The sequence below is a fragment of the Limulus polyphemus genome, unplaced genomic scaffold (genome assembly GCF_000517525.1).
Source record: "Limulus polyphemus unplaced genomic scaffold, Limulus_polyphemus-2.1.2 Scaffold54, whole genome shotgun sequence".
Classification (NCBI taxonomy): Eukaryota; Metazoa; Arthropoda; class Merostomata; order Xiphosura; family Limulidae; genus Limulus; species Limulus polyphemus.
Genome location: NW_013665664.1, coordinates 762,012 through 786,341, shown reverse-complemented (window position 1 = coordinate 786,341; position 24,330 = coordinate 762,012). Strand labels below are relative to the sequence as shown.

At 33.5% G+C, this 24,330-nt stretch overlaps 1 protein-coding gene across 3 annotated transcripts in view; it reads left to right on the top strand.

The window, feature by feature from the left end:
• Nucleotides 1-24,330, top strand: part of LOC106463586 (runt-related transcription factor 1-like) — a 61,042-nt gene that overhangs the window by 8,462 nt on the left and 28,250 nt on the right. For 2 of the 3 annotated variants that reach the window (XM_022391603.1, XM_022391611.1), the window contains exon 2: nucleotides 12,678-12,791. In XM_022391603.1, the coding sequence (XP_022247311.1) occupies nucleotides 12,678-12,791 (114 nt within the window). The remainder of the gene's footprint in view (nucleotides 1-12,677; nucleotides 12,792-24,330) is intronic. The other variant, XM_022391606.1, reaches the window with a different exon arrangement.

Here is a 24,330-nt window from a genome sequence, read left to right as displayed (position 1 = left end):
TAGTTTCTCATACTTCATTAGTGTAACTTAATTTTTCTGGTGTAAAAGTTACAGCTATTATATTTTTGAATTAAATAATTAAATGTTGTTTCTAGCGCAAAGCTACAAAATAGGCTATATACGCTCTGTTCATCGCAGGGAACTGAACCTCGGATTTTTAGCGTTGTAAGTTCCTTAATATATCACTAAACCAACGAGAGACAATTAAATAGAGCATTACATTGAGCGTTAATTAAGGGAACACTGTGTTCTACGATTATTTAAAAGGAACATAACATTACCTAGTGTAATAGGAAACTACTGTTTTAAGAGATAGTTAAGCAAAATATGAGTAAATAGAACATATTCTTAAATATGAACTTAAAGGAGAAATGAATAAAATGATAACTGAGCAGAACAATAATTATAAAAGTAATTACATATAACAGTGCAATAAACAATAGTAAACAATGCATTGCTGTCTTAAGTTGTATTTACGTTTAACTCGTCCCGATAATTATGTGGAACGAGGCCCTAATTAAACTGTCTTAATCAGTAGTTAAATAAAAACTGTCTTATATGGCAAAAAAAACAAAAAAGACAAAAAACAATACTTTTATGTTAAACAAATATAATACTGCTTAATCTGTCATTAAATAGACATTGTCGTAAATAATAATTGAATAAAGCATTGTCTTAAGCAGTATTATAAAACACGGTTTCTGCGGTAATTAAGTAAACAAACGCCTTAAATAGGTCGTTGTCGTAAATAGCAAATAACTAAAACACTTATCTTCGATAAGATTATTGAGTGAACTAAATACTGCCTTACACGGTAAATAAATAGAACAGCTTCCTCCATGGTAATGTAATAGAATAAGGTTCCAAAGTGTAATCAAGTAGGACCGCACATGAGGAGGTCGAACTCGCAGTTGAACATGCTCCACATATTTAACAGAGGGGACATTTTAAAACTATGACATTCAATACTGCTATTTGGTTAATAGTAGCAGCATGGCGGCAAGCGCTACTGATAGGCTTCCTTCCTGTCAACAGTTCTAAATTTGGGTCTGTATGTCTAAACTGTTTAATCCATATTTCTCTTCTAAAGTACCGTTCAAGTTAGAAATACAAAACACATCACTTGAGTAGAACATTGTCCAATAATGCAATTACACACAACAGTTTATTAAGCGGTAATAAGTAATGTTATTCTTTTAAGGGTTATTTAAATAAAACAGTTGTAAACGGTAATTAAACGGAATATCAATTTAAAACGGTAATATAATAGAACATAGACTTATATGATATTTAAATATAAAAATAATAGTAGAATAGTTTTTAAAGCGATTAAGTAAACAATTTATTAAAGGGTGATGAATAAGACTTTTGTCTTTAGATATGTTTAAATAGAGCACTGTATTAAGTGATGGTAAAATAGAACACCGTCTTAAAACGGTAATAAATGAACACAGATTTAAGCCGTAGTTAATTAGACCTATTTCAAACGGTAAGTACATTGAAAAATAACAGCTTAAGATTACGTAGATCACTGTCTTAATACAGTACTTAAGTAGAACGCTGTCTTAAGCGCTAAATATAGAAAACGTTATCTTAAAACGTTTAATTTAGTAACTTGTAATTAATCAGAAGGATTTCGTAAATGGTAATTAAACAACAATATTATCCGGTGACATGTGAATTATTATTTTGAATTACTTGTAGTATAAAAGCTTACATATAATAAATACCTATTATATTTTTAATTACCATATTAATTTGCTTATCTAAACTAAATATAAATATAGTTAACTTTATACGTACAAGAAAGTCAAAACTACAAAAATTGAGTTACTTAAAAATTAAAAACTGATTAACCCTACATTGGCTTAGACTAACATAATTACAGTGATTTGTAAAGTAGGGATAAAATGTTTATATTTTGAAGTAACTCAGTTTTGTAGTTTGACTTTCTTGTTTCAATACTTTTTGTAGCACTAAAACTTTAAATATTACTATAGCTAGCTAGGTTATGAATATATCGATCCCTACTTGTCTTTATAAAACATTTTTTTTATTATTATACTTGTTTGTTTTGTTTTTATTAGCTATATTTTTGAGCGCCAGCAATACCAAGCGTGGGTAGCGTGTATCCGATTCGATTTTATTACTCACCAGGATCTCTACCAACCTACCCTCAAATCTAATTATATGCCCAAAGTAGCACATCGTCCGTTTTATATATATACTAGAATCTTTTTCGGGAGAAGAAAGGAATCACTTGGACCCCAGACGGAAGAGTTCTGTGAAAGAATTAGAGCGATAAGATTCGTCATTTTGTCTGTACGCTTGTCTGGAAAATTCACTTACTTACTTGGATGAAAATTCGTGAAATAGTGAAATTTTGATTCATTCCATAACCACGTACGTAGCGATTTACCCAAATTTATAAATACAATAAGCTTTACTGTGTTTGTTTGTTTGTTTGTTTAATTATGCACAAAGCTACACAAGGGCTATCTGTGCTCTGCCCACCACGGGTATCGAAACCCGGTTTCTAGCGTTGTAAGTCCGGAGACATACCGCTGTGCTACTGGGGGGCACTTTACTGTGAAATAGTCATTGTTAATATTAAGACATTTTAAAGCTGGTTTTAAACGGGTAATTTTATGACCGCCATTTTGTTTTATCATGATTTCTACTACTAAGTACTACCTACCGTACATAAAGATAGCTCCCATTCTGGAAAACAGCCAGTTATTTTGGTAAACCTAATTCTTAGAGGGATGGTGAAATAAAAGATGCGGAAGGAAAAAAACGTGGTTTCTCAATTATTGACATGCATAGTGGTCAATTTTTGTTATTGAGTGCCTTTAGTTCAGTGTTAAAAATATAGAGTGAATGTAAAGAAAATTACTTATCGAAAATGGCCGTGTCTTAAAATATACTTGTCCTAGGAGAAAAGAAATCACCAGAGGCATAACGAGAGTCATAAAGTATATTACAGAAAATTTGGACATGTTTTCCTATATACCTAAGTCGGTTTCCTTTCAATCTATCCTTCCTTTTATTCTCGTCTTTCTGCTTCTTTCAACGATACGAGCTTGGCGATTTGAGTAAAGTGGTGTTAGTATGCAGGATATTGCAAGGATCAAAGAAAACTATTCAAAATATATTATGTCTGTAATTGTTTCGCTTAGAATAGGCCTGATGTTTCAATGAGAATAACGAAAACCATATTCGTGATTCTATACACTTTGAAGAATTTGGTCCCTGAAATGACTTCTTAGAGTTGACTCCTTGCTGGATACTATGAACATTGATTGTTACATAAACATAAATTCTATTGTAAAAAGGGACTAGCAGGAACAGGAAGTTTCATGAAAATACATCACAATTACCTCATCCTTCAACACGATTTTAATTAGCTCTCCTATGTTTTGAATGAAGTATAGTTATTTTACATTTAATGATACATGGTGATTATAAAGAAAATCCCATACTTAAAAGTACTATCCATAAAACCTACGTGTTCTAAGAAACCGAATATTACCAGAAGCTTAATGATAATCATAAGTATTATTGAGGGAAACTTGAAAATGGTGCGGGGTGTTCCAAAAACTATCATGAAAGGTGTTCATTGTGCTTTTCGTCATTCTTATGAGTAACATAATAACTATTACAGACTAATTTGTTTTGGACAATTTTCATTGATTCCTCTAATATCCTGAATACTAACACCATTTTTATTTAAATTGCCAAGCTCGTATCGTTGAAAGAAAGAGAATAAAAGGAACGGTAGATTGCCATTTAGGTATATTGTAGAATATGTCCAAATCATTTGTAATAAACCTTATAATTCTTGTTTCATCGAGGGTGAATTTTGTTTCGCGAGGACAAGTATATCATAAGACATGGCCATTTTAAATGTGGAATTTTCCTTATATATTCATTCTGCATTTTTACCACTCAACTAAAGACATAAAAAATGCCTGTATCTATGTAAGTAGTTGAGGAACTACCTTTTTAACTACTGAAAATAAACATTTTTGCTGACTTAGGCTCATTGACAATGTGCTCATGATATATATACGTAGCCTCCACTTGATTTAGCACATAAAGAACGTATATCTTCTCTCAGGCTCTCAGATATCGTTCTTTATGCATTAATAGTGAATATTTCTTAAACTAATACATACCGCTGTACTACTGGGGCGCTTTGTTGATCGCACAGCCCCCCTCAAAAGACACAACTGGGTTTCGATACCCGTGGTGGGCAGAGCACAGATTACCTATTATGTAGCTTTGGGCTTAACTTCTAACCAACTAACTCATCGCATAAAGGGATAATTTTTCTGGTAAACTTAGAAACATTTGTCTCTGGTTTCCAAAATATACAATACAATCCTCAAAGACCAAAGCTGAGAATGTTCCAGGTTTCCTTTAAAAAGTTCAAAAGCTGAACAAATCAGAATATTTCTATACATATACATAATACGTTTCTATTGAATTAAGCTGAAAAGAAAATTCCACAGTATCTGGTACTAAAGTTCACTTTAATATTTCGGGATATAAAATAAGTAGTGGCTTCATTGGTAAATTTCACAAGTTTTCTAGTACATTTTGATGATACAAAGCATTACAAAAACGAAATTAAATTATTTTATTTGTAACAAACATTTGATTCTAATTTAAAGCTGTATTGAATCCACGCCCCCCAGTGGCACAGCGGTATGTCTGCGGACTTACACTGCTAGAAACCGGATTTCGATACCCGTGGTGGGCAGAGCACAGATAGCCCATGGTGTAGCTTTGTGCTTAACTTCAAAACATACAAACAAACATTGAATCCACATGTAAACAAAAGTTAATTTACTTTTAGACGATGACGTATTTTCGATTCTGAGTGGGTCCTTCTTCCGTGCGGCTTCTATCATCAAGTCATATTTTACAGTTTCCAATCTGTAGTTTGTGTCCTCATTTTTCTTTGTCTGAGCTTTTCGTGTTCAAATGGCTGTTTGAATGAAGTTATTCGTTTTTAGTCTAAGGTATGTAGGTGCTTTTGTTTTATGTTAATATACATGGATATGCTAGAATGTTTTATTATGAATAGAATAAGCATATAACTTGCGTGTTTGTGGAGAATAGTACAATAGATTTTTAAGGTCTGAAGTTTATTCTATTATAAAAATATAGCTAGACTTAACTGTTCTGTGCACAGTTAATGTGTCCTACGTGGGGCTACGTTTGCATGCTCTTTGTTTCTGTTATCATTGTTTGTAGAAAGGAAATAACCATTATTATACCTCACGATACGTTCTTTCTTATGGCTGTGAGCTATTTTGACGTATGTTCATCATTATTTTCTCTTTAGACTTGTATGCGAATATAAAGAGCAAAATACCTTGTTTAGGCTGTTTAAACAACTTAACTAGTATGAAAGAATGGATATAGTAACTTTTGTAACTGCAAACGTTTTCAAAGTTGCCGATAAACTATAATTAACTTGCTTCTGCAATTAGATAAAATTCGCCCCCAAGAAACCTTGTTTTGTTTAAAGATAGTGCATAGTAGAATATAAACTAAAGGTTTTGTTGCAATGGGTATTTATATTTATTTGAAAATAATACGAATAAATAAAATAACCGTGTAACTAGTTTGTAATAATGAAAGGTTATGAAGTATTTTGTAAGCTTTATGAGTTCAAATCAAATATATTGGACAACAAAATATTTTGAGAAATCTAATGCTTCAATACGTTAGATTTGTCACATGTAGTCCAAGTTGGTTAATCACATCTATCGCACTAGCTTCAAATAAGCTAATTCATTGAGCTGTACATTAAGAAATTGATTTTCATTGCTGGTGTTAAGACATTTTTTATGAACTAAATCGTTTCGTGTGATAACTTTCAAGTTTTTCGTTTGTTGCTGTTGGAGAAAGTTTGTTTGTTTGTTTGTAATCATGCACAAAAGCTGCACAATGGGCTATCTGTGATCTGCCCATCACGGGTATCGAAACCCGGTTTCTAGCGTTGTAAGTCCGCAGACATGCCGCTGTGCCACTGGGGGGCGTTGGAGAAAGAAATAATCCTTAGTATTATTGATTAAGTCGGTGATCTGTTGTACTACACGAGTCTGTTTAATCGTCTTTCTCTGAGTGTTTCATCGGCGACAGGCAATTACTTTTTTAATTGATAATGTTGATAGACTCTGACATCTCTTTAAAAGCTGGTCAAGGAAATTATCTTTTGCAATGAAGCTTCTGCAATATGGGCATCTTCTGTATGTTGTTTTGAACGTCGCAGAAGTCGTTACACTTGCTTGCTTACTTGCATACGAACCAGGTTATGTCCTAATTTCCACAGTTATAGAACTCAAATTATCATCACGTAACTTATTAAATTACATATTAAGTGAGAATTTTATTATGGTATGTAAATAAATACAATGTTATACAAGTATGTACATGGGGGTTCTTGTAAAATCACCTGTCAATGTCTATTGCAGAAAAAAAAGGTAATTTATTTTAAAAAAGAGAAATTAATTTGGTTGTTTAGCAAGAATATGTAATAATGGAAATTGAGCCTGATTGATCTGAAAAATAAAATGTAATTAGAACTTTGAAGTTAACTGTTATTAGCCTCCTAGTTAAGAAGAACCGGTAATATGTATAATAAATATGATATATGTAAACTTCTTTGATCGTATTAATTTTTTTAAATAATATATTTCTGGTGTATGAGATTATGCGAATACGTGATGGGGGAATAACCTAATGATTAGTTTTTAATTTGTAATTATAATGTATTAATAATAAAATATTTTAACTTATCTAAAAAAAGGAATCATCATTAGCCACGGCAAGATTAGAGTAAATTAATCTAGAGACCCCTTTTTTTTCCTTTTTATTAGCTATATTCTTATGCGCAAGCAACGCCGAGTGTGGGGCACGCGTATACCCGATTCGATTTTATTACTCATCAGGATTTCTACCAGCCTACCCTTAAATTGAAATTCTTTAGGCAGGATTAGAGTAAATTAATCTATGAGCCTTTGGGCGTGGCCAAATAAATCAATCGAAAGGGTTTGACATCCTGAGTCCAAAAGAGTAATTATATCTCAAATCGATCGAGAGATGACGGAGCCATGATCTAAAACTTTGTACTTGAAAAAAAAAACAAAAAAAAAAACTCGGAGTCATTCTATGAGCCGCTATGCCGCGACTAAAAATATGAGTATATAATATCTTGAAGACTTGCGGCCATCACATTTTTCTAGGTAAAAACAAAAAAAGAAAACTTATAGGCATTTATTTAAGAGTTTTGAACTTTCTCTGTAACAAAAGTGAACAGAATAAAGAACAGAAACATTTTCGGGTGAACGTGAATGGAAACCGAAACAAACAAAGTACTTTCACTTTGAAAGATGTTTTACCACAAGCTATAATTCATCACACATCTTTTTTTTTGTACAAAAGTAAGTTATTTTCCGTAAATTCGTATCTTCCGATTACAGAAATAACACAAATTGACTTAATTATGACCCTTTTTTATATATTTCCAGTTTTTTTATGTTCAGTTGCTATGAATATCTGTTATAAGTTTTCCTTTTGTTTTTAATAAAAAAGAAACTTTAACGACTTGTACTACTTTTCTGGAAACATCCAATTTCAAGGTGGTAAGGCCACAATTCACGCTTTGCAATATAGAGACGTCCACGAAAATACATTCCGTTTTAAAAGGTCAACAAATGTCTTGAAGTGACAAATATGTTTTCACATTCTTATCATGTTCTGTGTTATCAGGTTATAATTTAAGAGGAAGGCTATGTAAATTTATTCAACCCTCTTGAATTTTACACATTTGGAAGTTTGACATTTTAGTGAGCTAGTTAATTTTTTGTTGCAAGAATAATAATTTTCTTTTGAAAATAAGGGTTTACTTATTATATATATTCATTAGTTTTGAGAAACGAGAGAGTTCAATTGTTATGTATCATTTATTTAAGTTTCTTTATTTTCTATAGAAAATTTCAAATGTTTTATTTATGTACGAATATTGTCTGCTTCAGGACAAATGCACCCATGCAAGTGTAATAACTTACTGTTTTCTATGAATTTATGTGTTTCATCGAAAGTTAGTCAAGCAGCCTTTACACATGATACACTAGCGATCATTATTATTATTAGTATTTACCTTTGCTGTTTTCCTGTATCACAACAGGTTGTTTCTTACGATAACATTTTGTTTGACATTTTCTTCACGGAGCTATATCTCCTGCGCTATCTTTGGTATCTTATCAACATTAAAAAAGTATCAGAACGAATCAGCTTAGGTTTTACAAGGCTATCTGTTTATAGAAGGCTGATATTTGTCAATAATCATTGTGTTATAAAAAAGACACGAAAGTCGTAAAAATGTGTTGTTGTTTTTTCGATATTTGTGCTGAGCTGAGCAAGAGTTACCTGCGTTAGACGTACCTAATTTTAAACTGAGAGACTAGAAGAAAGACAATTAGTCAACTAACAATTTTTGGGCTACTGTTAGTGGGATATAACCGACACTCTTCTAACGCACTCACGAGTGTGGAGCATGAATTTGTTGCAAAGATACACGAACTATCGTCCTTCAGATCTACAGACTGGTACGCTGACTACGCCCGATTCTATGAAAACTAGAAGTAAGAATTATAATGCACGGTGAAGAAATGGCCCAAAAAAAAGATCAACAAACCAATTTAAAACAGGAAGGACGTATTATATGAAACCTTCAGAATGCTTGTTTTTCATGTATACTTTTTTGGAAACTAATGATGTACATAAGCTTTCCACATGGATTGGCCCAAATGTTACTGTACTGGTGGTTAGAAACAAATTTACTTTTCATGTAGAAAGACGTGAAGGAATGAAAATTGTTTTTGGATGTTATATGTACTTAAAAAAAGTGAGGTTCAGCGAATCACTACTTCCATGTTTGCTCTTTTATGTTTCATTGCATTGTCTATCTACAAGATTGCACGTGTACAGTCACCCAGTGAATCAGTGGTAAGCTTACGGACTTACACGACTAAAAATCCGGAGTTCGATTCCCAGTGGTAGACAGAGCCCGTGTAGCTTTGCGCTAAAACAAACAAGCAAAATATTATGTACATTATATTTCATTTTGAACATTTAATCAAGAAAATCCATGAAGGATTTATTGAAAGGCAAGAAGTTATTGATATTTCTTTTATATCACGTGATTGTTTACGTCTTTAAGATATATCGAAAGGTAAGGAAATTTCTAGACTAAAAGAAAACATGCAGAAGCTCCCCCACCCATTGTGTAGCTTTGTGCTTAACTTCTAGCAAACAAACAAACATGCAGAAGAGCTGATAAAATTGTAACCCAATCACTGAATTACATATTCTATAGTATCAAAAATAATAAGTTCGGGAAATAAAATCCTACACAAGAAACAGGATATGACAGCGGTTGGAGACAAGAAATGCGATATGACAGTGGTTGAACATAAACATGTCAAAGACCTAGGAATAAGCTTTAAAAACTTAGTAGATAAAATTCTGTGAATATGAAAAATAAAAGTAACATATCAATATCCATCTGATAATTGTAGAAATAATGAAATAAAAATATCTGAAATTACCCAACATGTCTATGGCGAATGGAAAAAAAAAATAAACAATTTAACAACGAAACCAAATTTCTGGGAATAAGCCAATTATAGCTCATATCCACATTAAAAAATTCAAGGAATAGTAACGTGAGTATGATAGGAATAGGCAAATAACAATGTTGGAAAAAAATTAAGTAAAAAGTCTGGAAATTGTTAAAAATTATTACGGTTAACAAACGATTTGGAAATTAAAAAAAATAAAACTAGAAAAATGTAATGAAAGTTCAGAAGTATTTAAATCAAAATCGAGGAAGTGACGAAATAAAACTCTGAGAATAATCGACTCATAAATCTGGAAATAATCAAATACAAGTTTTTGGAATAATATTGTAATTAATAATAATAAAATAATAATAATAAATAATCATTTGCAACTCAGCCGTGTAATTAAACTAAAGTATACATATAGTTTATATTTACGCATTGTGATAACAGTATTATAACATTGATTAGTTTATAAAGTTCTATCAGATGTGTAATACACCATCTTTTAAAAGCATAGTCAGTGCGGAAGAACTCATCCACTTGTTGTGAGTCTAATTCCTTAATGCTGCATTTGCAAGACATATAGAATATTTAACTAGAAAAATACGAAATATTATTTTCAAAATCATAGTTCAGAACCATTTTTAAAACTTTTATTCTACAAAGTTAAAAGTTGTAAAAGTAATTACGACGTAAGTATCCAAAAATTAACCTATTATCTACTCACCTCAGTTGGACTTCAGTATGAATTTTGGAAACTTCGTTTACCAGTTTTTTATGCTTTTGTTTTGTACCACACGAGAAGATATATCTATATAAATAATAGCCAAATGTCTGTAACAGTTATGTATTTCGTGAAAGATTAATCGTACAATATATATATATATATATGCATATGAAAATTATTATTTTCAAGAGTACTTTACAAGGAAAGTATTCAGTTTTTGAAATTCGCAATCTGAGAAAAATATTAAGAACAAAAATGTTTCTTTTCGTGAGGAAATTTCATGAAAAAAACCAACAAAAACGGAACTTACACATTCAAATAATTGAAAGAAAAATTTCAAAGACAGGAGCATGAAAGAAAAAAAACGTATAAAGAGAGAAACGTGTTTGATTATATATTTGTTGTTGTTCGGTTTATACATATATATATATATTTGTTGTTGTTCGGTTTATACATACATATATATACATTTGTTGTTGTTCGGTTTATACATACATATATATATATTTGTTGTTGTTCGGTTTATACAGACATAATTTTATTCTACCATGTTGAATAAGGTGAAATGAATTGAATTGAATATCTTCCCTTTGACACTTCCTATAGAAATGGCAAGTGCCAAAAGCTCTCATTTGTGTAGCGATCTTTCCTTACGCTCAGTAAAATGAAAAGAAACGGTGGCATCCAACGGAACAAATCCCAGCGGCTAGTTAGTTAAGCTGAGCTTTTCAATGCGCTGGATGCACCTATTGCATCGAAAACCAAAGATATTTGCCAACAATGCATTGCAATCAGTCTTCTATGCTGAAAAACAAGCGCAATGTAGTTTTCTTTATTCAAATAACAACATGTTATGACAAAAGGTTGTAAACGGCACACTAGACAATCATATTGCATATACACTCTGATCCAAGGAATTCGATTGACTGCACATTTTATATTTATTCATCACTATTTTGAGGAATATCACCGTTGAATTGTTTCAACGGGCATCTGCTATTATGCATAATGAATCAATAATAACACAAACTCCAGGTATTAAAATAGTTGACAAGAAAGGCAGAATCGTACAAGCTAAACACATGATTGACGCATCATAAAATAATTATGAAACAATATACGATAAGACGTCAATAAAATACGACAATTCGTACTACAAAATTACACAGAAGGACACAGTAGTATAAAATGCAGGCTAGAAAAACACACGGTGAGAAGCACAGAGTAATTACAAAGGATACTTACTATTTCCATTTTGCCTCTGGTGAGATTATACACGCACAGGCAGAATCATAGGTTTTATTCAGAAAAGACTGGACAGGACACCGTGTTTCTAAACCACACTACACTGCATACGTATATTTCCTATGTTAAAAACAAGCATTGCTTTTGTTTCCTCTTTTCTCTCTCTTTCGGCAGTACAGAATTGGTGGTTTGTGTAAAATATGTGTCAGAGTGCAGGACTTTGACAGATCAATGAGCTTATTCCAGAATAGATGGCGCTTGCAATAGCTTCGTTTAGGAACAAGCTCAGTATGCTGATTAACTTTATGAATAAAACTGATGATCCCCAAATTGTTTCTGATAAACGTAATATCCCTGGAAGAAATAACGTTCAAAATATAATAATTTGAAATATGTTTTGTTCATTAATAAGCACTCAGTATTACGAAAACACACTAGAAAAACACATGGCCACATGAAACAGACAAGTAGGCAGAATATCACATGGTACGACGTATTATTATTATTATGATTAGTTCTACTTCTACTTCATCAGAACTGTGTCCTGGAAGATAGTAATACAATAAAAAATATCCGATAAAAAAAGAGGATTATCCACGAAAAGGAAATATCGCTCTGATATCATGTAAAATAGTACTTTTGTGGAACTCTTTATATGTATATACTAGGTGTATGCTGTTAACCTTTCTGATGCACTGTTTCCCTTCTTGGAAATGTGTTCCTGGAAATTTTGAAACTTATATTGGTTTATTGAAGTTAGAAATTATTTCAACGAGAAAAGTGTGCAAGATGTGTCATATACAAAGTATTTTATCAGATTTTTCATTTTCTGAATAGACACACAACTGAATACACGACCCCTCTTCACTGTATCGTTAAGTGGCTTGAAGTAACCATGTTTACTCTAAAGAGTTTCAGCTATTTAATATACTCTATGTATTTATCACGTATAAATATTTTATAAAAGTCTGATAGCATTATAACTGATGTTTGTGAAGTTTCGTGATGTTCTGTAAATGACTATTCAGTATTGTTTAGGTTTTCTTTTTCTTCTTCTTTTATAGGAAAAAGTCTAACCATAACGATTACGTTGAGCACCAGTCCCCCGCAGGTGGCATCTTACACAAAAGCGATTAAAGTGACAGTTGATGGGCCTCGAGAACCTCGAAGTAAGACACGTAAGTTTGTCTTAAGCGGTAAACGTAGCAGTAATTTTCAATTCTAAATGAAGTTCATAATAAGAAAATAATAACTTGTAACAAACATATGATATAGATTATGCTCATTTATTAAACGTCTATCCAATGATGTATGACTTTTTCAGCTATTCTGTATCGAAAAAGTCGCGTATTTTAATGCATATTACAATGAAGGATCCAATGCTATAGAATTGGACGTGGGAGGAAATTTGAGTGCCCCGAGGAAAACTCACTTTCACTGCGCAGGTGCCAAAAAAAATCTACCCATTCGTTATACGAGCTGGAACCTGAAATTGAAACTAAAAGAAAAATAGGTTAGTTGAAAGGCATGCAACTTGAATTCCGATTAAAGAAAACTAACACAAAAAGATACCTAAGTTAGAACTGTTAACATACATGAGAGTCACATGACTCTAAATTAAATTGTAAAAATTCATATTAACCAGATTCGAACCAAAATGTAAAAAAGCGCAAATTATGCCAGGAGCCTGTCAGGTTACAACTCAGGAACTTCATCAAGAAACAGTATCAAAATATACAAACAATACATATGACCAATAATAGAATATACCAGTCCAGCTTGGATAAACATTTCACCAACCCTAATTAAAAGACTAATTACAACCAATACAACACTCAATATTCACTGCAGTATGTAAAGTACCAAGAAGCACAAGTTAAAATTTTTTACATAAATACGCAAATATACAGACAGCAAACGACAGGCTCTTACATTTCTCAAATAAATATTTTCAGAAAAAAAATCTGAATAAGAACCAGATACTGCCTTCACTTTCTCTCGACATCATACATGATGAAAATATACCTAACATTTCTCCCCAGTTAATGTATACTTTAAAAGTAGCAACAGGTCACTTAATGCTAGACTTTAAGTATAAGTATCTTTTAACTAGTTTATAATAAAAGTACTAATTAGGGTATTTATGTCTGTTTGTTTGTTATTAAGCACAAAACTACACAAAGGGCTATCTGTGCTCTGCCAACCACAGGTATCGAAACCCGGTTTCTAGCAGCATAAGTCCGCAAACATACCACTGTACCACTGGGGGGGGGGGCTATTTATGTCTAATACTCTTGTTATAAATTAGTGAAGTGAATGTGTCGCGATATACGGAACTGTTTATCATGTTTAGGACTATACACACGAAGCGAAGAAATGTATATTCCGATACAAAATGCTACATGTGGTATATGAATGGAGATGGCTTTGAAAGGTGTTGTTTTAACTAAAGACTGTAAATCAGGTTTTCTCAACCTTTTTGTTCCTCTGTACCCCTTTGGCATTCTCTCCCAAAGCATTAATGGAGGGAGGAGAGCTTGCCCAGTTGGCTGATCCCTAGTTTATCAGCTGATTTGTAACGAGGGTGTTCTATATTGCTTATGTTCTACATTACTTATTGAAAACATGAGTTATAATGTAGCACAGCAATACCATCACAACGTTCACCATGATCACAACTTTTTGTCTCAAGAGCGTATATTTATGTGAGCCACTTTGCTCTCTTTGTCTGACTGTAGATAAAAACACCATGTAAAGTTCGATGACGAGGAACCCACTTTGAGACTAATAATGGTTGGAGACGGCTTGAATGGGTAATGAAGAAAAACTTTAATATACCTGATGATGACAAAACCTTGTCGAAACGTTGTACAATTACTGTTATGTTAAACTTACGAGTTTTTCTTCATTACCCATTCAAGCCGTCTCCAACCATTACCATGTAAAGTGTAAACCATGGTTATACTCTCAGACCCCTATGTACCCCCTGAGAAGTGCAAATGTACCCCTGGGGGTACACGTACCCCAGGTTGTGAATGTCTGCTGTAAATGGTGCAGACACGATGGTGTATTCTGTATGATGACTACAATAATTGTGCTGGAGGAAAGGAAGAATAGATATTTTAAGCACCTTACCCTCCAAGATCTGAGCAAAAGGATCTAAATCCCGATCCAGAGATCCAGACACGAGCTTGAGAGTTGAAGTGCTATGTTAATGCGCGGAGTAGAAAGGTGTTGTCATGCATGTTACAAGTCATCATAAAGCCGTATTTCATTAATAAAATAATGAAAACATTTTTAGATAAGTAAGAAATGGAAGTTATACAGTCGTGATCGCGATATTCTATACGTCGGAGGTACTTAATTCATATGCACATCTTTGTAGAATTTTTATGAAGTGTGAATTTCAGGTGAACTGATTTTTAAATGTTACGCCTAGAGACTTAATTTTGTTAATAAAGGTATGGTTGTGTCGTACAGCTTTAGAGTAACTTTCTTTAATTTATTGTTTAAGCTTTTATAAAAAAAACTCGCCTGAGTTTTTGAAGGATTGACAACATTCTGCCACTTGTTAATCCATACTGTGATTTGGTTGAGAGAGGCCAGCACACTGAAATACGTGAGTTCACAGTAGGAAGGGGGTGTATATCGTAAACGTATAGTACGGGTCCTTGATTAACTCTGGCATCAAATGAAAAAGTGTTTGATAAGGAATTGTTAACACAGACTTTAGCAACACGGTTGGTGAGAAAACTTGAGACCCGCCGTAAACACGTGAGTGGAATGTTGTAAGATTTAAACTTGATTTTGAGTGCACAATGCACTACAGAATCAAATTTTTTTTTTTACATTTAAGAAAACAGGAACTGTGACATGATTATAATTAAAAGTGATAAAACAAGTGATCTGTGATTTGTCTGCGTTTGCGAGACCGTGTTTAAAATTAGGATATTGTTTTCTAGATACCATAGCATTCTTGGGGCAAAAATGTTTCGCAGGAGTTTATTTATATAATTAAGTAAACAGATGGGAAGCATATCTTTGTGGTTTGATAACTTATATCCTTTATTGAGAATGTTGTAAATGTGGAGTTTCACTCGGATGGATAGTAAACGTAAAGTGAGAGATAAGAATTGCAGATGTATTTTTATTGACAGAGTTGCTAATTCATTCTTCAACGAGGCTGAATTTTTTAAACGTTTGATATGTATATTTTGATTTCTGAACTATCAATGGGCCAATTCGTATCATCGTAAGGATGGTTAGAGATTTGGTCGGAGGTTATCGTGGGGAATATTAGGCCATAGTCTGAGTTGCTGGTGATTATATGATTATTAACTAAGTTATAATTGTTATTGTATGTCTGCGGACTTATACCGATAGAAACCGGGTTTCGATACCCGTGGTGGGCAGAGCACAGATAGGCCTTTGTGTAGCTTTGTGCTTAATAACAAACAACAATATAATTGTTATTATAAAATGTGTTAGGTTGGTTAGTTGAGGAGATTTTAAAATATTTACCAGAGAGATTAGCTTTTTCACTATTGGTTTCAACAGCAGGTTTTTATATGTGACTTTACTGTTTTCAACAGATATATTTAAATTTACTCCACAGTAGTGAAGATCCAGGTCTTGTTTTATCAAGGGAAATACAGAATGTTTACCAGTTCTAACTGTTGTTCTTTGTGGAATTTCTGTATTTGATTTTTAATGCTGTTAATTAGTGTTTTAATTGAGGAATCACGCATGTTTATAAATTAACTGCATAGGCGTCGTCTCATGCGACTTAATGTGTGTATATTGCCGGAGTTAGTTCCCAGGTTCTTCTGTTGGTTCTGATGGTTTTATAAGGTTCTATATCTCACATGTGATATTTCGGTTAGATAATTGTCTAAGTCCTGAGTTGAGTACACGTAAGATATACTAGGTAGAAAGAAGGTTATCTAGTATATTCTGAAATAATTTCCAGCCTGCTTTAGAAAAATCATATATTATATGGGCTGGAACAGATCTGTTACAGATCATGTTTATAAAAAACAACTGAAAAGAAATGGAGTTATGGCCACGTCCGGTAATTTCATGGATATGGAAGTTTGAAGTGAGATGAGTGAGAGCAAGGGTTGCTATTACTAGGTCCAGGATATATTGTGAACCGTTAAAGTGAATATCAGTGGGGGTGTTATCATTAAAAATTAAGCGGATGTTATCATTAAGAATTAAGAGGGTGTTATCATTCATAAGGAACAAAAAAGTAATACCATTATCCATATTCGTTATTTAGTTAAAATCTTGAGTGTATATTGCCTAGAATAATTACATGAGGATTTGGGTTTAAGAATGATTGGATGAAGACAGTACAGGTATAATTTTAGATTAAATGTAAAGCACCAAAAGGGTAATGATTGAGAAGTTTTGAAAATACGGGTTTCATACTATAGATTCATTCGAAGTAAGAAAAAAAATTGATATTTTTTCCAAAAGGAATAACAATACTTTTTCTGTCTGGATATTTCATTATGGAAAAAGTTGAAGGAAGAATTGAATAGAGTTTCATTAGGTATAGTTGACACTATAGGGACACTGAGTCTAAAGGCTGATCAGTAACGCATAGTTCTACGATTGCTGGAAACCATAATCATATGGAGAAGGATGCGGCTGTCTAAGGATCACAGGAGGGTGGGGGAGCAGAAATGGGTGAACTGACTTGTAGGATCTCATGAGTGACCTCAATGTAGGATTTCAGGGATGGCCAATGATTGACTCCTGGTGTTAACTGGCAAGAATTGGGCCTTCTAGGGTTTCAGTGGTTGTAATATATAGTTCTGTAATGAGCTTGGTGATTGTTTAGCAAAAATGGAGCCTCCAGTAGAAAAATCCTTGGTACGAGCATTTGAGACCTTTAGACAGCGAGGGGGGGGGGACGACTCTAGGAAGCAACGTAGGTTCCTCTACAGTTTGTACATTGAATCTCCTCTCGTTGTTCAGGACATTCTGCTACAGGATGGTTTCCTGAACATTGGACGCACTTTACCCGGGTGGTGTAGACTTTTTTGGAATGGTCATACCTCTGAAAATTGAAGCACTTGATTTGTATGATGTTGGCATCCTCTAAGTTACATCTAAGTTGCCTAGCAACTACCAGAAAACTACTTCTTATTTGATGATGAGGTCAGTTTCGACAAAATTCTGGAGAATGATCATTATGAATGGGTTGAATTCGCTGGTCTTGAGGGACTTGATCGTGGTTGTCTTTTAGATGGCTAACCCTTGATGGGATTTCGAAAACTGAGATGTCCATGAAGACCTCACGGATGATGACGCTGTACATGGCTGAAGCGTGGCTGGGCACGTAAGCCTTAATCATATTTTTGAGACAGAGATTGGCCAGGTCTTGAACAGCTTGGAATATTCTTTGGGAAGAGTGCGTTTGATGAAAATAAGTCTGTAGCAGGAAACAAACCCTGTAATTTGGCAGTAATTCATGGAACATGGCTGGTGCATAGCTAGTGGGTCCAGAACTGGATTGCTATGGCGAATTCTTTGGTAGAGTTTGGTTTTAGCAACTTGATGTTTGGGACTAGCGTTGGTCAATCGAGGTACTTTGCTGGGTGATCAGAATTATTATTTTTTTTTTTGCAGTTGAAAGAAAACAAGGTATTTATGGTGGTTGATGACGAGGAATTAAAGTCTGCATCTGGGTAAGAGCCTCTACTGGAGTCAGACATATCATCAAAAGAGCTTTGCAGGGGCCTTTAGTTGTTGTTTTATGGTTATTGGCAATGTCGAATTTCTGGTGGCAAGTCCCTTGGGACGTTTACTTGACTATATATATTTATATATATTATATATATATATATCGGATCATCATTGGTGCATTCTAGGCTAGAAGTTGATATGACGGATGATTCTAAAAATCTTGTACTTGAACAGGAAATGGAATTCAATAAATGACGAACTTCCTTTGTTAAGAATCGACAGTCATATTCTTGACTCTGTGGTTTATCTATGCGAAATGTAGTCAAATTGCTAAGTTATTTAAATCGAGTATTGTTGAAACTGGTTTAGTGAAGAGTGGTAGGACTGAAACGTGGAAGAACGGGGCTGGAGTAGAAACTCCGAGTATGGGGTAAGAGGAGTGATGTCATGATAACTTTTATGATGCTTGAGATGTGTCGATGTATAGTTTGATACTTGTTTTGTTCGTTGTAGATGAAAGCAGTTCAAATTGCATTGAAATCTATGCATTCATCAAACTTCAGGGATGGTTGATAGTATTTTGATGTAATAGGTTTCTTTGAGTTTCCTGGTTTTCCAGTTGTGTGTGTGAACGTCTTCAATCAAGTACAGTCTTTTACTTCTTAACTTTGTCTTCAGCAAGAATATAAATAAAGTTAATAAAAATGTGATTCAACTTTTAATCTAGAAAAAGATTTAATCTCCAAAGCAGTTTAAATATTTTAATATATTGTTGTTTTTCAACCCTCAACCCTGTTTTAACATTTGTTTGCATACTCCGAATATTTGTATAAGTGTACTGAATGTTTACCATACATAGGGTCCAACAGGCCTGGCGCTAGGTATATTGCTGCCCAAAGCAAATTTTAAGTTTGCCGCCCTCCAATTTTACTTTCAATGCACAACAAAACATAGAACTATAAATCATACTGCTTTTACTTATTTACATTTATTTCTTAATGCCTGAGGAAATGTTAAAGTAATAGTAAACATGTGATTACTATGTCAGCCAAAAGTTTTCTTGTCTTCTTTTCATTGACACAAAATTGAACTGCTTGCTTCAAGTCTAATTTCATGCTCGGTCAAGGTTGTTGACTGCAAAATTAGTCTTGTTTGTGCCAAAATTGATTTCATTTAGGTTTTAATTTGTGTTTTGAAGAAGCTTCTTTTTCCACGAGCAAATTCAACATAATTCGCAGTGCGTAAACAATGCTGGGAAACGACGATGCTAATCACTTATTGAAAACATATTTCAATGTATTTTTAAGTCATTTTGTTTACTCCTAATATAAGGGCCTGCAATGTAACAAGTCAATAAAGCAGTACAGGTAACTGAGCAATGAGTTGTGTTCTTTTGGAATCCAGAGTTTTCCTTTAACAGATTCGACAATTTCGTCAAAGCAATTGACCTCGAAATTTCACCGTGGATCACAACTTTCCTATGCAAATCATGCTTGTTTTTTGTAAGTGAATCTGTTATTTTTGGAAAATCCTTTTGATTTGTGTTTCTTCTGCAAGACACTTTGCATCCACCAAAACTTTTGAAAAGTCTTCATCAGTCCTGTAACGGACCTTTGTTTTTACAAGATGCAGAATATTGCCACATAAGTCAAAATCAATATCTTGCTGCTGCTTGTTGGTGAGATTCATCTCATATAGCAAATGATGCCATACAACAAACTAGTCACAAATTGAAACCTAATATCTTGGCAATGACTTAGAAAATGACTTTGTTCTAATGATTCTTGTGAGGAGGTTGTCGTGTACAATGTAAACCAAAGTGTCATTGCTCAGTCCCAGTTGATATTCAAGTGAAAAATAACATGAATTTTACTTTTTAATCTTGTTCCTCTTAATAACTTCCCAAATAATTAGCGATCATGTTGTAACAATACTTCTCAATGATTAGTTGAAGAGGAAAACTAATGAATCTGCTCTGATTTTTGTCAAAGAATGCTACTGAGTTGCTGCAACACGAGATTCAGATAATGTACATTGCATAACACAAAAACTATTGGATCTATGTCTCTAATTCTTTTTTTAATTGTTGTTATGTTATACGTTGACTCCATTGTGATACATTTACCCTCGTAAATCATTCAGTAGAAGCATCATTTTCTCAATTCTACTCAGTACAACCTCATTACTACTGGCACTACTTGAGTCAGCCAGTGTGAGAAATTCGAGGAAAAGTCGTTGATATTAAGAACTAGATGTAGGTATTTAATCGACATGCTAGGCTGCTTATGAAGAAGGTTTAAGATTCGAGCCTGCAATATGTTACTAAACATCCTCCTCACTTTCAGTTGTGACTGAATGTGACCCCTTATGATCAACAATTCTGAATTTAGGATCGCCATATCTGAACCTGGAGCATTCTGACTTGGCCATATAGCATATATGTCACGTAAGGTGTTGTACAGATTGTGAATACCAAATATCGTTTATATTTACCTGAACATTTCCATGTGATGATGTTTCAGCAGCTTTGACAAAACAAACGGTCATTTTCATCCTAATATCTGAGACTACTAAGCACTACTTGTTGTTTATAGAAGCATTCAGCATAATATTGGATCTTGTTGGACAGCACTTGACTCAGCTCGTTATGAAAGTATTTTATTATTTAATATTTATTGATCTATTATGTGGGAATTCGTCTAAAGTATTTTTTTTCATGACAAAATCAAATATAACCAAATATTAAACAAATTTCAGAAAATTTCCTTTTGAGGGTGTGAATAGCTTGATATTAGTTACATAAAACTAAGAATTTGAATTGCATGAGCTCTTACCTAGGAAATACGTTTTAGAATCGTCTTTGTCTTAAGAAGCTGTGATTTGTTCAATTTCTGAGGCAGCACAGCAGGAAGTTGTTGTGTTGATCATCTTTCCTTGTTTTAGCAAGGAAGTTGTAGTGTTGATTACTTGATTTTTTTTCTCGTGATAGCTCCTTCACTTTGCTTTAACTTGACCAGAGTGCCCGCTTTCCTTTAACTTGACCGAGTGCCGGCTTTCCTTTAACTTGACCAGAGTGCTCTTTTGGTTTTCTAAATTTGCTTTTTTTTTCTTCTTTGTTTCTCTTATATCGAACATCAGAAAGGCAGTGCCTTCCACCAGCTGCATATGTTTTCAGTTCACTGCTTTTGAAAATTAATACTGTTTTAAATATAACTTTTTAGATATCCTGCACTTCCTTCCAACTTTTGCAAGCATAAAAATAACTTTATTCTGTCGATTTCACTCATCGCTCATGCACAATGAACTAGTTTTAAAATGAAACATTTGTTATTCTACTCAGATCCTAAATAATCGAGAAATGTCCACTGTATATTGAGGGACATTGAATGCTTTTTCCCCATTGGCTAACCACAGCAGACTACACGACTTAGGATAACAAAATAGAAAAGGAATTATAAATGTACAACTATCTCAGCAAGTTGGCTCAGCAGGGAAATAATTTTTATGTTGCAACCATAGTGTTTTGTCATCCTAGGCAGTTTCCTATTGTATTGGGTCCCATATAAAAGTTCAAAGCTGGAAGACACATCCCTCAATATTCAACGTTACTTGTGGTTATATAACTTATAATGTTCAGTTGGAAAGCCCTTTGAACTTTGCTTGTACTCGAGAATGTAGCTTTCTGATCATACAATTAATTCGAACATGATACTGCCTTTTTTGTTTTTTATTTCATATTTATCTTGAGGTATCAACAGTATACAGAAACAAAAACATTAATTCAAGTGAATGATTAATGATTAGTCACTTAAATCCAGAGAAAAAGTATGATGGATTGTGTAACCGTTGCATCATGCTGCACTACTTATAACTAAATGTAAAAAAATTAACATATTAATAGCAATGAAAATGATCAATTCTGAATCCATTAAAATTGTACAGATTAAACAAAGAAAACATGGCGAGACATAAAAAAGGTATTTTATTTTGTACATCGTAATATATTTCGTAATAGGTGAACAGTGTTATGTAATCAACTATACGAGTCCTTACACGGCCTGGTGATTATGGCTCTCGAATCACAATCTGCTGTGGAGGCATTGTAATGTGATGGTCAATCCCATTCTTCGTTGTTAAAGAGTAACCCAAGAGTTAGCGGTGGATCGTATTGACTAATTGCCTTCCCTGTAGTTCATCACTTCGAAATTAGGGACGGCTAGTTCAGATAGATCTCGAGTAGCTTTGCGCGAAATTCAACAAACGAAATTAACTATATATTGATTAATCAATGATATCGATAGAACAACACACTGTGCGCGTTAAATCAATAGCGAATGAAGATACAAAACGGTAACTTAGTACAACAAGTAGAAACTACAAAGTAACATACAAACAAAACGATATCATTTTCTTATGAAAAAGGGAGTAATGAACGCATTTGTGTTTTTCACTAAGTTATTTCTTTTTATGTACATTAATATTGTGCAGGCTTATTTTTGATAATTATTTAATCCAAACTGTATGCAACTTATCAAATACACATACGTAAAAGAAAAAACACAAACAAACTAGGCTTACAATATGTTGGGTTTACTAGATTTAGTATGTCTATTAATTTAGAAGCAAAGTGAAATGTTACATTTATCTGCCTAGAGTTCCAGCTGTAGGGTCTTCTGTTACCTATTTAATCATCATAATTATAAAAAATATGTAGGAATATTAAGCACGAAGTAAAGAGTTTTAGAAATGTAACACATTGTGTAGCTTTGTGTTTAACATCAAACCAAACAACCGAAGGTGCTCATGAGTTGAACATCAAACCAAACAACCAAAGGTTCTCATGAGTAGATTTTCGATCCTCTTTCTCATTGTTATTTACTTAACATTTTATATATAACTGTCTGCCCTCTAATTTTCGGTTCCGTTTCCATGTATAAAAATCTAAGCAAAAGAGTCTTATAGCTTGTAATAATGTTGCTCATGTGCACAATGCGGATGTAAACATACATTTTTTAACCCGCTCAGCCTCTCAACAATTTTCTTCTCTTGGTCGAAGTCTTAACAGCATCTCGGTGAGAAGAGATTGCCAAGAATTTCTTGCCGATAGAGAGGGAAATTGAATATTATGAACATAAAACCATTTTGAAGGAATTCTTATGATTGTTAGTTAAAGGCTAGTTGCTGCCTTTATAAGTGTCTCTGAAACTAGAAAATTCAAATTCAGTCACTTAGAATCGAAAGAGACTTCTGGGCTTGTGGCGTTGATGATGTCCAGATGTTTGAAAGCAAGATTATGCTTGTGATACTTTGAAACACTTTGACCCAATTTGCAACAGTCTGCTATGACTAGTTCGCTTCCATTTCTCCGATAACCGCTAGGTTTCGTATAGCGATTCATAACAATTGAAGGGAATGATGCCTCACCTTTGTAGCGTAACTGTAAGTTTATATAGGATTTATTGCTTGTTTTTGCCTCAAATAATATTCATTGTTAAACTTTATATTTGAGAATATCCGACAAAGATTTATTCGGAAGAAAATGTGAAGTATTTCCGTTCTAAAACGGGGATGTTGATTGAAAAAATTATGAATACTGTATTTATCATCATCTTTATTAAAACAGAGCAATATATATTAATTCCGACGATTACAAGATTATGCTTTCGTGTTCGACGACCATAAAGGCTTTGTGAAGATCTGGTTTTCTCTTTTGTTTTCTTCTTTGCCGGAGGATGCGGGGTGGGGTTTAAACAATTCAGACAACTCTACATCGTTGGGTGATTTTCAGCGAGCAGCGAACTTCTGGTTTCCTGTCACCTGGCATATTCAGCCAGTAATCACCAAATTTTTCTAACGAAATCTCAGAGATAAACACAGTGGTAAAATTGGTCGTGAGGAGAAGACGTGATAAGTTTATTACTTGTTCACGTAATGATATTGAAGAGAAGACGTGATAAGCTTATTACCTGTCCACGAAATTATACTGAGGAGAAGACGTGATAAGTTTTTTACTTGTTCACG